The sequence below is a fragment of the Capricornis sumatraensis genome, chromosome 22 (genome assembly GCF_032405125.1).
Source record: "Capricornis sumatraensis isolate serow.1 chromosome 22, serow.2, whole genome shotgun sequence".
NCBI lineage: Eukaryota > Metazoa > Chordata > Mammalia > Artiodactyla > Bovidae > Capricornis > Capricornis sumatraensis.
The window spans coordinates 11,033,798-11,053,543 of NC_091090.1; the positions used below are offsets into that span (position 1 = coordinate 11,033,798).

Sequence of the window (19,746 nt, forward strand, 5' to 3'; positions counted from 1 at the left end):
GGAGTCGGGTGCCATTGCCTTCTCCTCCAATGCCTTAAGTGGATCATATTCTCTCTTACTGTGAGATTGTCCATTTTCTGCTTACTTTTTCTGTTCTCTTTCCACATAGCTTTAGTAATTCCTCTCTGCTCTGCTGACATGCGCAACAGGTGTTACGGCTTCCCTGGAGTTTTCTCCAGCCCCAGAAGTGGAGTCATGTGCCTTCCTATATGATACATGCACTCAAGACTCAATTTAAATTCCTGTTGCGTTTTCACCTCCACACTTGAGACATGGTGTGTTGTTAGCACGCTTTCTCCTCTCTCCCTCTCTGTCTCCCCATCGCCTTCTCTGCACCCCCTGTTTCTCTCTCCCCACCTGCTTGAAAACAGGAGCAGAGCATGATATTTTTGCTATTTGTATTCTTAATGCCTAGCACAGTACTTGACACATATTACATACTCAAAAGTAAGTTTCTTACTGAAAAATTAGGAAAAAGTCTTTACATATAGATTAAAGGTGGGTGATCAAAGCAATGGAGATTATAATTTTATATAGGAAAAAAAGGATACATCTATTTTTACCCTAATGGAATTTTTTGTAAAAGAAAAAATAGAACAGTTCCTTCAGAAAACCTATGTGGTAAATATACACTGAGTGAATCTTGACACTGGAACTTCTTTGATAAATAGATAATAGATGGATAATAGATAGATGGAAAGAAAGATATAAATATTGTTAATATTTATATATAACTAAACCCCATGAACAGCATGAAAAGGCAAAATGATAGGATACTGAAAGAGGAACTCCCCAGGTTGGTAGATACCCAATTTGCTACTGGAGATCAGTGGAGAAATAACTCCAGAAAGAATGAAGGGATGGAGCCAAAGCAAAAACAATACCCAGTTGTGGATGTGACTGGTGATAGAATCAAGGTCCGATGCTGTAGGGAGCAATACCACATAGGAACCTGGAATGTCAGGTCCATGAATCAAGGCAAATTGGAAGTGGTCAAATAAGAGATGGCAAGAGTGAACATCGACATTCTAGGAATCAGCAAACTAAAATGGACTGGAATGGGTGAATTGAACTCAGATGACCATTATATCTACTACTGTGAGCAGGAATCCCTTGGACAAAATGGAGTAGCCATCATGGTCAACAAAAGAGTCCAAAATGCAGGACTTGGATGCAATCTCAAAAATGACAGAATGATCTCTGTTTGTTTCCAAGGCAAACCATTCAATATCACAGTAATCTGAGCCTAAGCCCCAACCAGTAATGCTGAAGAAGGTGAAGTTGAACGGTTCTATGAAGACCTACAAGACCTTTTAGAACTAACACTCAAAAAAGATGTCCTTTTCATTATAGGGGACTGGAATGCAAAGCTAGGAAGTCAGGAAACACCTGGGGTGACAGGCAAATTTGGCCTTGGAGTACGGAATGAAACAGGGCAAAGGCTAATAGAGTTTTGCCAAGAGAACACACTGGTCAAAGCAAAAACCCTCTTCCAACAACAAAAGAGAAGATTTTACACAGGGACATCACCAGATGGTCAACACTGAAATCAGATTGATTATATTCTTTGCAGCAAAAGATGGAGAAGCTCTATAGAGTCAGCAAAAATAAGACCAGGAGCTGAGTATGCCTCAGATAATGAACTCCTTATTGCCAAATTCAGACTTAAATTGAAGAAAGTAGGGAAAACCACTAGACCATTCAGAGGACCCAAATCAAATCCTTTAAGATTATACAGTGAAAGTGATAAATAGATTTAAGGGAATAGATCTGATAGATAGAGGGCCTGATGAACTGTGGATGGAGGTTCATGACATTGTACAGGAGACAGGGATCAAGACCATCCCCATGGAAAAGAAATGCAAAAAAGCAAAATGGCTGTCTGGGGAGGCTTTACAAAAAGCTGCAAAAAGAAGAGAAGTGAAAAGCAAAGGAGAAAAGGAGAGATATAAGCATGTGAATGCAGAGTTCCAGAGAATAGCAAGGAGAGATAAGAAAGCCTTCTTCAGCGATCAATGCAAAGAATAGAGGAAAACAACAGAATGGGAAAGACTAGAGATCTCTTCAAGAAAATTAGAGATACCAAGGGAACATTTCATGCAAAGATGGGCTCGATAAAGGACAGAATTGGTACAGACCTAACAAAAGCAGAAGATATTAAGAAGAGGCGGCAAGAATGCAGAGAAGAACTGTACAAAAAAGATCTTCACAACCAACATAATCACGATGTTGTGATCACTCACCAAGAGCCAGACATCTTGGAATGTGAAGTCAAGTGGGCCTTGGAAAGCATCACTACAAACAAAGCTAGTGGAGGTGATGGCATTTCAGTTGACCTATTTCAAATCCTGAAAGATGATGCTGTGAAAGTGCTGCACTCAATATGCCAGCAAATTTGGAAAATTCAGCAGTGGCCACAGGACTGGAAAAGGTCAGTTTTCATTCCAATCCCAAAGAGGGCAATGCCAAAGAATGCTCAAACTACTGCACAATTGCACTCATCTCACACGCTAGCAAAGTAATGCTCAAAATCCTCCAAGCTAGGCTTCAGCAATATGTGAACCATGAACTTCCAGATGTTCTAGCTGTTTTAGAAAAGGCAGAGGAACCAGACAGAGATCAAATTGACAACATCCGCTGGATCATTGAAAAAGCAAGAGAGTTCCAGAAAAACATCTATTTCTGCCTTATTGACTGTGCCAAAGCCTTTGACTGTGTGGATCACAATAAACTGTGGAAAATTCTGAGCGAGATGGGAATACCAGACCACCTGACCTGCCTCTTGAGAACCCTATATACAGGTCAGGAAGCAACAGTCCAACTGGACCTGGAACAACAGACTGGTTCCAAAAGGAAAAGGAGTACCTCAAGGCTGTATATTGTCACCCTGCTTATTTAACTTCTAGGCAGAATACATCATGAGAAACGCTGGGCTGGAAGAAGCACAAGCTGGAATCAAGATTGCCGGGAGAAATATCAATAACCTCAGATATGCAGATGACACCACCCTTATGGCAGAAAGTGAAGAGGAACTTAAAAGCCTCTTGATGAAAGTGAAAGAGGAGATTGAAAAGTTGACTTAAAGCTCAACATTCAGAAAACGAAGATCATGGCATCTAGTCCCATCAGTTCAAGGGAAATAGATGGGGAAACAGTGTCAGACTTTCTTTTTGGGGGCTGAAAAATCACTGCAGATGGTGACTGAAGTCATGAAATTAAAAGACGCTTACTCCTTGGAAGGAAAGTTATGACCAACCTAGATAGTATATTGAAAAGCAGAGGCATTACTTTGCCAACAAAGGTCTGTCTAGTCAAGGCTATGGTTTTTCCAGGGGTCATGTATGGATGTGAGAGTTGGACTGTGAAGAAAGCTGAGTGTGGAAAAATTGTTGCTTTTGTACTGTGGTGTTAGAGAAGACTCTTGAGAGTCCCTTGGACTGCAAGGAGATCCATCCAGTCCATCCTTAAAGGAGATCAGTCCTGGATGTTTTTTGGAAAGAATGATGCTAAAGCTGAAACTCCACTACTTTGGCCACCTCATGCAGAGTTGACTCATTGGAGAAGACCCTGATGCTGGGAGGGATTGGGAGCAGGAGGAGAAGGGGACAACAGAGGATGAGATGGCTGGATGGCATCACTGACTCGATGGACGCGAGTCTGAGTGAACTCCGGGAGATGGTGATGGACAGGGAGGGCTGGTGTGCTGCGAATCATGGGGTTGCAAAAAGTCGGACATGACTAAGCGACTGAACTGAACTGAACTGACAGTACTGTTAAAACAGATATTTTGAAGAATGTAAAAAGTTTTCTAAAACATTTTCTGGCTCTTATTTCTAGTAAAGTGGAATGATAATTCCGTCTCATAAGGCTTTTTGAACAGGAAGATTGTGTGCCAGTGCTACTTCAGCAATTATAAATATAGTTGGTATATTAATCAAATGTATTTATTAATTGGTTTAATCTTATAGAGCAGTAAATCTTAGAATTTCCCAGTAAGATTCTCTAAAAGCAGAACACATAATCTCTGAGGGCCTAGGAGATGCAGATCAAGTCAGCTCTCCACAAACTGAAATTTGTGTTTCTGTGTTTTACTTTTTTTAAGTTTATGCAAATTTGGAATTCTACTTGATGATATACCTCTATTTGTTCTGATATTATAATGTTACTGACAAAACTTTTATACTTCCTAGCTGACCACAGCTGGGTGAGTCATATCAATGAGCTTTAGCCAAACAGACATGAATGGACTAGAAAGGTCATGTCTGAGTCAAGGCTTTAAAAGAAGTGAATTTAAAAAGTCCTCCTCATGCTCTTATTTTCCAGATGCAGAATAAAATAAAACATGTGACCCTAAAAGACAGCAGAGCAACAAAGTAGAAAAATCTTGGGTCCCTGAAACCATATAGTGAAAGCCACCCCAAATCTAAGACCTCCGATCTTAAACTATTAAATGAATAATATGCTTCTATAAATGTATTTGAATTATCAGGTATTTTGAGTCTGTTTGTTGCAGCAACTTTTGTTATTTAAAGCAGCGCACCCTCTAGCCCCCTCCCAAAAAGAAAGAACTAAGTACTTTGCCATTAAAGATGCCCGAAAACCCAAACTCAATGTTTTTGTGTTGCCTATACTGATTATCACATATTTATTTCCATTTTCTAAGTAAGTGTTCATTGATCTGTCTACGACTTCGCCATTCATTCAGTCAGTTCAGTTCTGTCACTCAGTCGTGTCCGACTCTTTGCGACCCCATGAATCACAGCACGCCAGGCCTCCCTGTCCATCACCAACTCCCGGAGTTCACTCAGACTCATGTCCATCGAGTCAGTGATGCCATCCAGCCATCTCATCCTCTGTCGTCCCCTTCTCCTCCTGCCTCCAATCCCTCCCAGCATCAGAGTCTTTTCCATTCATTAAAAACATCTAATTAAAATATCTGCTCAGAATGTAACAATTTGCCAGGGGTTAAACATAACGTAGCATGAAATTTCAGGTTTACCGTTCAGTTATTTAGAAAGGAAGAAGCGGGAAAAAATGAAGGGGGAAAAACAAGTGGTGGCCCTAATAAAACTACATAAAAAAAGGTGCAGTTGCACTTAATAGTGATTTGTGTTCCTGGAATCCTTTCTCTTTGTATGTTTAGAAAATATGAGAAATTATATTAGAAATTTAACTCTGAAGCATTATTTTTACTTTTTTATTTTTATTTTTTTATTTAGAGAATACTTTATTAGTTTCTGTAATCAAACCCATGTAGATAAGACCTTACATATTTAATACAGTGTGTTACCCCTGTACAAATGGAAAAAATTATGTTTAACGTTTCTAGACCAATATGGCTGTTAATTTCTGTACAATGCCAACCCAACATGGTACAACTGGGATACTTTTTCCAAAGCTGACACCACAGCTAAAGTTTCCAAAAATTCAAATTATATATGAATATATATAGAGAGATTTATTTATTTATATAAAAAGACCAATAGCAGTATGTTATGCATCAATAGCAACAACAGCTTTTCCAAGTTCTGCAACTATATTTTTTAATGAAATATAGTTGATTTTATAATGTTGTGTTAGTAAAATGAGTTTTATATACATATTCTTTTCTTACATTCTCTTTCATTGTAAGTTATTACAAGGTGAAGCACTACTTTCATAATCTCTTTGGAGTAACTATCTTTAAGTGACAGATGAATAGATAAATAAATATATAAGATAGATAAGATAGATAGGCATAAATCAAGTGTTTAGGACCTAAGAGAGGCTGAGTATTCCAAGATAATTAGGTGCTAACATACAAAATTCTGACTTAGTCATTCTACCACGATGTTCATAATCTGTAAAATATTACCTCATTATTACATGATAAATTTTTCCTCATAAACAATAAAAATAAAACATTAAAGCTCTAAAAGCTAAGAAAAATAAGTTAGAGAATCATAAAAATCACAGAGATTAGAATCATCATGGTCTCTAGTCCAGTGATTTTTCTATTTTCTTTGAATCCATCAACTCTTTCTTTTCATCAGACTGATCAAGTTTTCTGCCATCTTACTCATATCCTAAACCCCTTGCTTTTCCGTTGCCTCATTGCACCCATATGGAGAACTTTCTGTCTTTAATGAACTCATTTCTCTTTGCATCCACCAAAGTGCTGATTACAGCTGCAGAGATCATATATATGAGGGCAGAAGGTACCATCAGCAATGTAAGGCAATTCCTATTGGTTCCTGGGGCAACTCCCTCACCCAAATATCCAGAGGACCATTGCAAACCACCTCTATTCTCAAGTTTCTGATCATTCATCCTCCCACCACCTCGTCCCTCTACAGTTAAACTCACCTCCTAATTCCTGGGGGTTAGAAAAAGAAAAGCAATCTGATAGGAATTTTCCTCAACTCACCACTACCTTTCATGTCAGAAGTTTCATTTAACCTCCTTTATTCCTTCTCTGATGATATAATAGACTTGTCACTCAGTCTTTCTCTAAGACAGACGTCTTCACATACTCTGGTTCCCAAGCTTATGGTTTTCCAGTTTTCTCCAGATCTTACAATAACCACTTTTTAAAATATCCTCACTCGTTTCTACTCTTTCTATGCAGACTCATCATTTTCTAGCCAGTTATGAAAATTAGCTTTTTCCCATGCCTTAGCCTCAGTCTGTCTTCCTTTTTTGCTTTCCTTATTCTGTTCAGCACCATCCATCTTCAACCTTTGCCCCTACTATGACCTTGAGATCCGTATATCTACCTGTCTTCTCTGATATTTATCTGCATTTTTATGTCTCAAAGACATCTTGAAGTCACCAAGCCCAGTAGGGAACACCATGTCTCCATTTTATCATCCATTTCAATATTAAATCCACATCCAATCTTCCAGCTTTTCTCTTGAAATATTTTTTGACTCACCCTTATTTTCTCAACTCTTCCACCATCTAAGTCCAGACCATTATCTTTTACTACAATTATCACCATTTGCCTTTTGTATCACATTCTTTATATTTATTGCTTTAACAATGCAATATTTTTAAAAATACAAAGATCATACCACTTTCATATGTAAATCTTCAATGACTTCCCTTTGCTCTTAAGGTCCTTAATAGAATACTTAGTATCTCTGACTAAACTCTACTGCTGCTGCTGCTAAGTCACTTCAGTCGTGTCCAACTCTGTGTGACCCCATAGATGGCAGCCCACCAGGCTCCCCCGTCCCTGGGATTCTCTAGGCAAGAACACTGGAGTGGGTTGCCATTTCCTTCTCCAGTGCATGAAAGTGAAAAGTGAAAGTGAGGTCGCTCAGTCGTGTCCAACTCTTAGCGACCCCATGGACTGCACCTACCAGGCTCCTCCGTCCATGGGATTTTCCAGTCAAGAGTACTGGAGTGGGGTGCCATTAATTCTTTGCCTTCCAAAATTCATCAAACACAACTTTCTTTGTGTTCATGTACTACTTTGTATCCTTCTGACCACAAGGACTTCACACAAGCTAATCCCTTTGCCTGCTACTAAACAACTCATAAATCTTATCTCCTACTTTTTTTCCTCAAGAGTCTTTCTCAGATCTTCAAATCTAGATCAGGTATTATAATAAATCTTAAAACTTTCCACCCTGCCTTGTTAAATGCATCAAAACTTCCCATTTTTTGAGTGTTTTTGGTTAACATATAGTTGCACTGTGAGGGTAAATATTGTGTGTTTTTGTTTTTGTTTTCATTTTTCTTTCCATATATGATACCTAGCACAACATGATGAAGAAGATGGGCTTTCTTTTAATGTTTGTTGAATATGTAAAAAAGAGAAACGACTCATTCTGTGTCCAGTTTTAAGTAACATCATGGATTTGCATCAAGCTTACAGAAATCTCTGACTTGGATTTTCAATAATTTACTCAAGCCAAATGCCTTCACAGTCATTCCTGGAAATATGCCCAATTTCTATCAATTTGCAACATTTTAATGTATTTCAGTCAGCCAGTTCAGTCACTCAGTCGTGTCTGACTCTTCGCGACCCCATGAATTGCAGCACGCCAGGCCTCCCTGTCCATCACCAACTCCCGGAGTTCACTCAGACTCACGTCCATCGAGTCCGTGATGCCATCCAGCCATCTCATCCTCTGTCATCCCATTCTCCTCATGCCCCCAACCCCTCCCAGCATCAGGGTCTTCTCCAATGAGTCAACTCTTCACATGAGGTGGCCAAAGTACTGGAGTTTCAGCTTTAGCATCATTCCTTCCAAAGAAATCCCAGGGCTGATCTCCTTCAGACTGGACTGGTTGGATCTCCTTGCAGTCCAAGGGACTCTCAAGAGAATCTTCTCCAACACCACACTTCAAAAGCATCAATTCTTCAGCGCTCAACTTTCTTCACAGTCCAACTCTCATATCCATACATGACCACAGGAAAAACCATAGCCTTGACTAGACAGACCTTTGTTGGCAAAGTAATGTCTCTGCTTTTCAAAATGCTATCTAGGTTGGTCATGACTTTCCTTCCAAGGAGTAAGCGTCTTTTAATTTCATGGCTGCAGTCACCATCTGCAGTGATTTTGGAGCCCCCCAAAAGAAAGTCTGACACTGTTTCCACTGTTTCCCCATCTATTTCCCATGAAATGATGGGACCAGATGCCATGATCTTCGTTTTCTGAATGTTGAGCTTTTTTTTTTTTTTTTTTTTTACTTTATTTTACTTTACAATACTGTATTAGTTTTGCCATACATTGACATGAATCCACCACGGGTGTACATGTGTTCCCAAACATGTACCCCCCTCCCACCTCCCTCCCCATAAGCCAACTTTTTCACTCTCCTCTTTCACTTTCTTCAAGAGGCTTTTGAGTTCCTCTTCACTGCCATAAGGTGGTGTCATCTGCATATCTGAGGTTACTGATATTTTTGCTGGCTGCTTTTCAATATGCTATCTAGGTTGGTCATAACTTTCCTTCCAAGGAGTAAGCGTCTTTTAATTTCATGGCTCCAATCACCATCTGCAGTGATTTTGGAGCCCCCAAAAAGTAATGTATTTGGGGTTTTGTCTAGTCAAGGCTATGGTTTATCCAGTGGTCGTGTATGGATGTGAGAGTTGGACTGTGAAGAAGGCTGAGCATCGAAGAATTGATGCTTTTGAACTGTGGTGTTGGAGAAGACTCTTGAGAGTCCCTTGGACTGCAAGGAGATCCAACCTGTCCATTCTGAAGGAGATCAGCCCTGGGGTTTCTTTGGAGGGAATGATGCTAAAGCTGAAACTCCAGTAGTTTGGCCACCTCATGTGAAGAGTTGACTCATTGGAAAAGACTCTGATGCTGGGAGGAATTGGGGGCAGGAGGAGAAGGGGATGACAGAGGATGAGATGGCTGGATGGCATCACTGACTCGATGGACGTGAGTCCGAGTGAACTCCAGGAGTTGGTGATGGACAGGGAGGCCTGGCGTGCTGTGATTCATGGGGTCGCAGAGTTGGACACGACTGAGCGACTGAACTGAACTGAACTGAATTTAATTTAGTTTGAAAAACTGCAGTCCTCATTTACAATGTACTTGAAATATCTTTGTTATTTTTTCATCTGTTTTTCTTGGACTTTCTCAATGTTTGCTTTCCTTTTGGCCTCCACCTTCAAATTGTTTGCTTTTTCTCTCTGAGTCAATTTTTATATGTTAAAAATTTGATACTTTTGACCCCAAACACACAAACATACAAAGAACATAAAAATTCTGGCCTTTCATAAACACAATTGTATTTGCCTAATAGCCATACATCAATTCATAGAATATAAATTTGATGAAGACCCTGTGTCTATTTTGTTTCCTGATATATCCTTAGCTTCTTAACAACACATCTGGAACATACAAGTACTCAATAAATTATTTGCTGAATAAATAAACTTTCATAAAGCATTACTGAAGAACAGCAAAAATATGCCCTAAAATAATTTTTATTATTCTCTTTTGTAACAGAGAGATTATTCCTCAGTAAAATACTGTCCCACAAGCAGGGATGACAATGATTTATCCACATAAATTCCTGTAACTTTCTAAAATATATAGCTGCTACTTTTTTTTTCATTTGAGTTTTAGTGGTAATTTCTGAAATCATATGCAAAAGTAAATGCCTTTAAGGTACTACTTTATACTTCCAAATGAGGGTTTAAAGTAAGTTCATAAGTTTTGGTGGACAAAGACACAGGATGAGCTGTCACTCATACAGAGGACCATAACATAGAGACCACTGGCCACAATGAAAGTCTTAATTATCATATTCTTCATTGTGTGATACACTTTCACCCCACATTTTAACATCTCTAAGTTGAAATCAATCTAATGATCAATGGAGTTGCTTAGTTTAATTAATAACATTTCATTCTTCTTCTTATTATTATTGGCATATAAAATAAGCCATGTTTCAAAATATCTGGTCTTTTTAATTCAATTAAATCCTTTCATGATCATAGTATTCAAAACAGAGGTTTTGGTAAGAAAAGAGAGAAGAGTAAACTAAAATGGTGAGGAGTGAAGTGGACAAGAAGATCGAGAAGGAAAAAAGGGATAAAAAGTACCAACCAGAAAAGGATTATCATGAGGGCTGTGAGGATGTCTAATACTATGCTTCAGAGTACTTTTGAAATGAGAGTCTTTATATGAAATCTTTCAGCCAGACAAAGCTTCCTAATGGAGCAGTGGCTGTGAGGAGACAGAGCACCCCAGGTGTAACAATTAACAGAAAACATGTTCTGAACACTGGCAGAGGACCCCAGACATCCAGAAAGGCAAACCAACATCCTTGGAATGAGTCCATGAATCTCTTTGGGTGTTCTTGGCTGTTGAGAGCTGTTTCACGTTAATCTAGAGACTTTGTCTTCTGTGCAGTGTGGCCTGAGAAGTCTTGATGCTATTGTAAGGAGTCAGGTCTGAATCCCAGAGGCAAGAGACTTAAATCTAGGACTTTGGACCTTCAGAGCACTCCTCACCACGTGGAACATTAATAGACAAGAGCGCACCCAAAGTGCTCCAACTCAACACAGACCAAGCACCACCCAAGAGCCAGCAAGCTATAGTTCGGGATGCCCCATACCAATCCTTCAGCAAAACATGAGCACAACTCTGCATATCAACAGGCAGCCTGCCCAAATCCATATTGAACCCACAGATACCCCAAAACACACTACTGGACACAGCACTACCCTCCAGAAAGACAAGATCCAGCTCCATCCACCAGGACACAGGCACAAGTCCCTCCAACCAGGAAACCTTCACAAGACACTGGTCCCAACCTACCCATGGGGGATAGACTCCACAATTAAGAGGAACTACAACCTTCCAGCCTGCAGAAAGGAGACCTCAAACTCAATAAATTAAACCAAATGAAAAGACAGAAATATACAGCAAATGAAGGAACATGGTACAAAGCTATAAGACAAAACAAGCGAGGCAGAAATAGGTAGTCCACCTGAAAGAGAATTTAAAATAATGATAGAAAGATGATTTAAAATCTTGAAAGCACAATGGAGGCACAGATAAGTAGACTGGAGGTAAGTTCAAGAAGATGCAAGAAATGTCTAAAAAGGACTAGAAGAATTACAAAATAATCAACAATGAACAATGAAATAACTGAGCATGAAAATATACTGGAGGGAACCAACAGCAAAGTAACTGAGATGGAAGAATGGATAAGTAAGCTGGAAGATAGAATGGTGGAAATACCTGAAGCAGAGTAGAAAAAAGAATAAAAAGAAATGAGCACCACCTCAGAGACCTCTGGAACAGCATTAAACATCCCAACATTCAAATCATAGGTGTCCTAGAAGAAGAAGACAAAAGGAAAAGGCATGAGAAAATATTTGAAGAGATTATAATTGAAGGTTTCCCTGAAATGGGAAAGGAAATAGCCACCCAAGTTCAGGAAGCCCAGAGTCCCATACAGGATAAATCCAAGGAGAAACACCAAGACACATATTAATCAAACTAATGAAAATTGAACACAAGAACAAATATTAAAAGCAGCAAGGGAAAATCAACAAATAACATACAAGAGGACCCCCATAAAGCCAACAGCTGACCTTTTTATGTCAAGTGATGAAAGCAGAAAAAACTACAACCAAGATTGTTTTATTCAGCAGGGATCTCATTTAGATTTGAAGGAGAAATCAAAAGCTTTAAAGACAAACAAAAGTTAAGAGAATTCAGAACCACCAAACCAGTTCTTCAATAAATGCTAAAGGAACTTCTCTAGACAAGAAACATAAAAAGAAAGGCTTATAAAAACAAATCCAAAACAATAAAGTAAATGGTAACAGGATGATACTTATTGATAATTACCTTAAATGTAAATGGGCTAAATGTTCCAACTGAAAGACACAGATTGGCTGAATGGATACATAAAGAAGACCCCTATGTGTGCTGTCTACAAGAGACCCACCTGAGACCTAAGAAGACATACAGAGAGTGAGGAGCTGGAAAAAGATATATCATGCAAATGGAAATCAAAAGAAAGCATGAGTAGCAATATTCATATCAGATAAAATAGACTTTAAAATAAAGACATTTATGAAACAAAGAAAGACACTACATAATGATCATAACTGACATATTGTTAGCCAGACTAATCAAGAAAAAAAGGGAGAAGACTAAAATTAATAAAATTAGAAGTGAAAAAGGAGGAGTTATAACAGACAACACAGAAATACAAAGGACTGTAAGATCCTACTATGAGCAACTATATCCCAATAATATGGACAACCTGGAAAAAGTCGGCAAATTCTTAGAAAAGTATAGCCTTCCAAAACTGAACCAGGACAAAGTAGAAAATATGAATAAGCCAATTACAGACACAGAAATCAAAACTAGAATAATAAAAAAAAATCTTCCAGTAAACAAAGACTCAGAGACCTTCAAAGGTGAATTCCAGCAAAAGTGTAAAGAGCTAAGACCTATCCTACTCAGACTCTTCCGGAAAATTTCAGAGGGAGGAAAACTCCCAAACTCATTCTGTGAGACCAGTAACACACTAATGCCAAAACCAGACAAATATGCCACAAGAAAAGAAAATTATAGGCCGATATCACTGATGAACATTTATGCAAAAATTTTCAACAAAATTCTAGCAAAGAGAATTCAACAGCACATTAAAAAGATCATGAATCATTACCAAATGGGCTTTATCCCAGTGATGTAAGGATTCTTCAATATATGCAAATCAATTGATTTGAGACACCATATTAACAAACTGAAAGATAAAAACCGTATGATTATCTCAATAGATGCAGAGAAAACTTTTGACAAAATTCAGTACCAATCTATGATAAAACTCTCCAGAAAGTAGGAACAGAAGCAACCTACCTCAAGATAATAAAGGCCATATAATGACAATTCCATAGCAAATATTATTCTCAATGGTGAAAAATTTAAAGCATTTCCTCTAAACTCAAGGACAAGACCAGGGTGCCCACTCTTGCCACTCTTGTTCAATATAGTTTTGGCAGTCCTAGCCACAGCAATCAGAGAAGGAAAAGAAATAAAAGGAACCAGATGGAAAAGAAGTAAAACTCTCACTGTTTGCAGATGACATGATTCTTTACAAAGAAAACTTTTAAGATGTCACCAGAAAATTACTAACACTAATCAATGAAAATAGCAGTCAAAGGATACAAGGTTAATACACAGAAATCACTTGCACTCCTATACACTAACAATGAAATATCAGGAGAAATTAAGGAAACAATCACTTTCACCATTGCGGCAAAAGAATAAAACACCTAGGAATAAACCTACCTAAAGAGACAAAGCACAGACATCAGTTTGCCAACAAAGGTCTGTATAGTCAAAGATATGGTTTTTCCAGTAGTCATGTACTGATGTGAGAGCTGGACCATAAAGAAGACTGAGTGCCAAAGAACTGATAGGCAATTCCTATCAAACTATCAATGATATTTTTCACAAAATTAGAACAAATCATTTTACAATTTGCATGGAAACAAAGACCACCTCAAATAGCCAAAGCAATCTTGAGAAAGGAGATTGGAGCTGGAGAAATCAATCTGCCTGACATCAGACATTACTACAAAGTGACAGTCTTCAAGACAGTATGGTACTGTCACAAAAAAAGAAATATAGACCAATGGAACAAGATAGAAATCCTGGAGAAAAATCCGTGCACCTATGGGGACCTTATCTTTGATGAAGGAGGCAAGAATATACAATAGAGAAAAGACAGTATCTTCAAAAATTGGTACTAGGGAAGTTGAGGAACTACATGTGAAAGAATGAAATTAGAACACCTCTTAACACCATACATAAAAATAAACTCAAAATGGATTAAAGACCAAAAAATATAAAACTTTTAGAGGAAAATTTAGGCAGAACACTCTTTGACATAAATGACAGCAAGATCGTCTATGACCCACCTCCTAGAATAATGGAAATAAAAGCAAAATAAACAAATGGGACCTAATTACACTTAAAAACTTTTGCACAATGAAGGAAACTATAAGCAAGGTGAAAAGACAACTCTCAGAAAGGGAGAAAATAATAACAAATGAAACAGCTGGCAAAGGATTAACTCCAAAATATACAAGCTGCTCATGAGGTTCAATACTAGGAAAACAAACCATCCAATCTAAAAAAGGGCAGAAAAACTAAACATACCTTTTTTCAAAGAAAATGTACAAATGGCTAACAAACACATGAAAAGATGCTCAACAGTGCTCATTATTAGAGAAAGGCAAATCAAATCTACAATGAGCTATCACCTCATACCAGTGAGAATGGCCATCATCAAAAAAATCCGCAAACAAGAATTGCTGGAGAGGATATGGAGATTAGGGAACTCCCTTACATTGCTGATAGGAATATAAATTGATACAGCCACTATGGAGATTCCTTTAAAAACTAGGAATAAAATCACCATTTGACCAAGCAATACCACTTCTAGACATATACGCTGAGGAAACCAAAACTGAAAAAGACACATGTACCCCAATATTTATTGCGGCACCGTTTACAATAGCTAGGATGTGGAAGCAACCTAGATGTCCATCAACACATGAATGGATAAAAAAGCTATGGTACATATATACAATGGAAACTACTCAGCCATGAAAAGGTACATATTTGAGTCAGTTCTAATGAGGTGGATGAACCTAGAGCCTATTATATGAGGGAAGTAGGTCAGAAAGATAAAAATAATAGCATCTATTAATGCTTATAAATGGGATCTACAAAGATGGTGCTGATGAACCTACTTGTAGGGCAGCACTGGAGATGCAGACATAGAGAACAGACTTATAAACAAGGGTGAGGGGAGGAAGGAGAGGGTGAGATGAATGGAGCGAGCAGCATGGAAGCATATACACTATGGCATGTAAAGCAGACAGCCAATGGAAATTTGCTGTATGATTCGGGAACAAACTGGGGCTCCATAACAACTTAGAGGGGCGGGAAAGGGTGGGAGGTGGGAGGGAGGTTCAAGAGAGAGGAGACACACGTACACCTATGTCTAATTTATGTCGATGTATGGCAGAAATCAAACCAGTATTGCGAAGCAATTATCTTTCAATTAAAAATAAAAATAAAATAGGAATAAAACTATCATATAACCCAGCAATTCCACTACTGGGCATACGCCCTCAGGAAAGCATATTGAAAAAGGCACCTGTACCCCAATATGCCTTTGAATCAGTTCTAATGAGATGGATGAACCTAGAACCTATTATACAGAATGAAGTAAGTTGAAAAGAGAAAGACAAACGCTGAATATTAGCACATATGTATGGAATCTAGGAAGATGGAACTGATGATCCTATTTGCAGGGCAGCAAGGGAGACACAGACATAAAGAACAGACTTAGGGTCACAGTGGGGGAGGAAGAGGGTTGGAGAGAGTAGTATTAAAACATGTACATCACCATATGTAAAACAGATAGCCAGTGGGAATTTGCTATATGATGCAGGGACCCCAAAGCAGGTGCTCTGTGACAGCCTGGAGGGGTGGGATGGGGAGCAAGGTGGGAGGGAGGTTTAAGAGGGAGAGGGCAAATGTACACCTACGGCTGACTCATGCTGCTGTGCGACAGAAACCATCACAATATTGTAAAGTAATAACCTTCCAGTTAAAAACAAAATAAAATGATGAGGAGCAAGGGAATTTAAGTGTTTATCTATCTACCTACTGTAAATATATAAAAGTATATATATGTGTGTGTACAATACATATGCAATATATATGTATGTAGTATATATAAAATAGCATAAGCATATATGTAATATATATATAATGCCATGCATATGGAGATACACCACTTTTATCACCTTATACTGTAATCACTTGTGAATGTCTCTACTTTATTCCCTAAACTCCTTAAGAACAGGACTATGTATTAATCTTCCTTGTATTCCTCAGCGATGGGCATTTGATAGAAGTTTAAATTCATTAAGTACAAGTGAGTTAAGTCTAATAGCTTCGTGTCTGACAAATTCATAGCAAATAAAATTTGATGCAATAAATTTGTAAGGTATTTCAGAGAAGTAACTAAGTTCCCTGATAAGGAACATTAACTTACTTGGGTTATTTGATTACTCTCTAATTCACTGATGCATTAATTTTCTGAATACAGGAATTACCAAATCAGGAATTACTAATAGAGAAATGAATGAAAATCTACTGCCTCAGGGCATTTAACAATGCCCAAGGGCCCTAACATATTTCTGAAAAACAAACAAAATCTCCAAAAGTTATTTGCTCACTAGCAGAATTAGCCTTGCTAATTGTCACACATGTGAGGTAAATTTTTAAGTGTCTCAATCTTTTAGGAGTTTATAAAAGTGAACACATTATTTCAATTGACACACTCAATATGGAAAATATGCAAACAGTGCGGAGTGATTAATACAAACACATTCATATTGTCCAACCCCAGCATGAACAAATTTAGGAGTAGGATGAAGAAAACATCAGCAAGGCGGGAGAGAGATAATAAAGAATCAGTTCTAATCAAGAAAGGGTCCACATCAAGGTTGCCATTTCCAGAGTTCTCTGAATAATAAGAAAGATCATTTTGATCACCCAGTGTGTGGGAAAAATTTTTCCAAATCATGACTGTTACCAGGGGAAACAAAAATTGATAATGAAACATACATAGGAAGGAGATTTAGAAGAAACAGGACTTTCAAACTGAAGGGAAATGGAATTCAAGTGGCACTGAATCCCCAGTTCCAGTAGCAGTATAAACGAATTTATTACTCCGTTGGCCTTTCTGAAAAGTCACTGAACAGCTAAGAATGGAAAAACAAAGTAAAACAAGACAAGTTTTCACAATTCTCACATAGATTTAAACAAATAATTTTACATTGAATAAAGGAGATCTTACCCTGTCTTCCTGCTTAATCTCTACCATTTGCAATTCCATCCAAAACCTTCTGCCCACATCCTAGCACACCTTGGTTTTGCACACTTTCCTTGATCATCCCATATGTAGAATTCCAATAACCTATTTTATTGCCCTTAGAACAGGTTCTTAGGATGGATTCCCAAGTAAATGAGAGACATGCTTTGGTACCTTTCCTAAAATAATGGGTTGATTTTTCACTGGATTTTAAAATAATGACTAAATAATGTCAAGGTTTTATAATTTTTAATTTGCATGAGAACCTCTCATACCAAGAGGAATTCTGGCACCCAAATGCACTACATAATCTATTTTCAGTTTTATTTTCAAGAAGTACTAAATGAAGACTTTTGAGAAATCACCTTACCCAGTGAGTTTGACTGCATGTGTCCGAAACTTTCGATATTTTTCTGAGTCTTCATTCGTGCTGGTAATGTGTCTATATATCCCTGTCTTATAATTGAAGAAATCCTCATGAACTTGCATTATAGCTAAAATAAAACCCAACAGGATAAATGACATGATTTTAAATCCTTATCTTAAAAAAAAACTTCAGAAATTCTTATAGAACAGTCAACAAGTAAATTACCAGGGGTAGAATCTAAAAAGGAATTTTGCAGTTCAGCTTAATTTTCTTTCCTACTTAATTGATTGAAACATTTTCTAGTTCTCTTATAAAAGTATCTTTTAGCTACTTAGCATATTACTTAAAGTCACGTTATACATTTAGAACTCGATCTTTTTTGACAGAAGCACTATTATCAGGAGCTGAATCCTAGAAGGAAACCCACAACACTCACTGGTGATCACTATTTCTCCATTAACCTTGGGCTTCTCCACCAGTCCCTAAAAATTCCAATTAAGCTATCAGTGAAGGGTGAACCTAACAAACAGGGTTTAAAGTAATTGTCCTTCCTTCTTAGAAGTAAATACAAAAGTTTCCTTGGTACGTTTGAATAAAAAGTAAACCCTTAGCAAAAGAATACTCTGACAAGATTGCATCCCTCCAGCTTCGGGGAGCTAAGCCAATAGTGTATTCTTCAGAAAGGAAGAGCTTATATTTTATAAAACTCTTCTTTCTTCCCTCACCTAGATTATTTCTTTTTCTTTTCTGTATTGTGGCTGTTTTATTGAAAGGCTTGAGTAATTTATGGTGAATACTTTAAACTTCTCCTCTAGAAGACATGAATTGAAAGCATTTTTATTTGGGCTAGTTACAAATACCTTGACAATTGTGCACAATGCTTGTCTTAGTTTGATGTGAATTTTAGATAAAATGAGAAAGAAAGCCACTAACATTTGACAGATCCTAAAATGAAGCTTCTCCTCCAAAGTCAAGTATTACTTTTGATTCCTACTTTTTATTTCATTTTTAAATGTTGCGTGCCTTTTCTGATGGTGTCCAAATATTCATAAAAGAGATGAAATCTTTATTTACTTGAACAAACCTTTCCATAGGATTAAGAGTTTATATAACTGTACTCTATTCAGCTCTTTGCTTTTGTCCTCTTTCCCGCACCTAAACTTCTTTTTAATTCTACAGATTTTAGAAGAATGCACACAGTACTATTTATTCACCATTCCATCACATTTTACATTCTTTTGTAAGGCAAAGGGGGAAAAGGTTGTACATTAGCACTGGCGACAACATGCAGACAGCCATGTTGCATCTACAGCAAGATGAGGCAACCGCATTTATAACCGTGAAAATATTGCTATCGGCAATCTCTCCCATAGAGCTACTGACTCCGTTAGCATTCAAAGCACCATGAAAAAAAGCACTCTTCAACGCAGAAAAATACCCTCCCCAACTAAAGAAACATGAATGAGATGCCATGACAATTAACTTGAAGATGGATTCCTCCTTGAGTTTCTGACACCAAACAGACCTGATGATCTGACTGCATAAGCTACCATAGTGCAATTTTACTTTTGGAAAACCACACAAACTTATTACACTCTACCCACACACGAGGGTAGGATACTGAGCTGTCTTCTGCTCTTGGTTCAGCCTGGCAGGAGGAAAGTTCTCAACAAACCTTGGTTCCATGATGCTGAATAATTTGAACTTCAACTTTATTATTTTCAAATTTTACCTCTTTATTTTTGATTCAGTCTGTAAAATTCATGAATACTTAAGTATCTGACCATTAAATAAACATAAGATATTCTCAATTTTCAATCATTATGCTGCAGATTTCTTTTAACTGATTAAAAGAATGAAAGAGAAACTTTAAACAGCAATATAATGATTTAAAGACTCAAAGAGGTTTACATAATTCGACCAAAGTCATTTAAGTAGCAAATGTCAAAGCTGGAATTTCAAATTCAACCTTGACTTCAAATGCCTGGCTTCCTTCAAGTTTATCACAC

At 37.7% G+C, this 19,746-nt stretch overlaps 1 protein-coding gene across 1 annotated transcript in view; it reads right to left on the minus strand.

The window, feature by feature from the left end:
- TINAG (tubulointerstitial nephritis antigen) overlaps window positions 1–19,746 on the minus strand; it is a 110,204-nt gene that overhangs the window by 44,253 nt on the left and 46,205 nt on the right. The window contains exon 9 of the mRNA XM_068961073.1: window positions 17,741–17,864. Within this exon, the coding sequence (XP_068817174.1) occupies window positions 17,741–17,864 (124 nt within the window). The remainder of the gene's footprint in view (window positions 1–17,740; window positions 17,865–19,746) is intronic.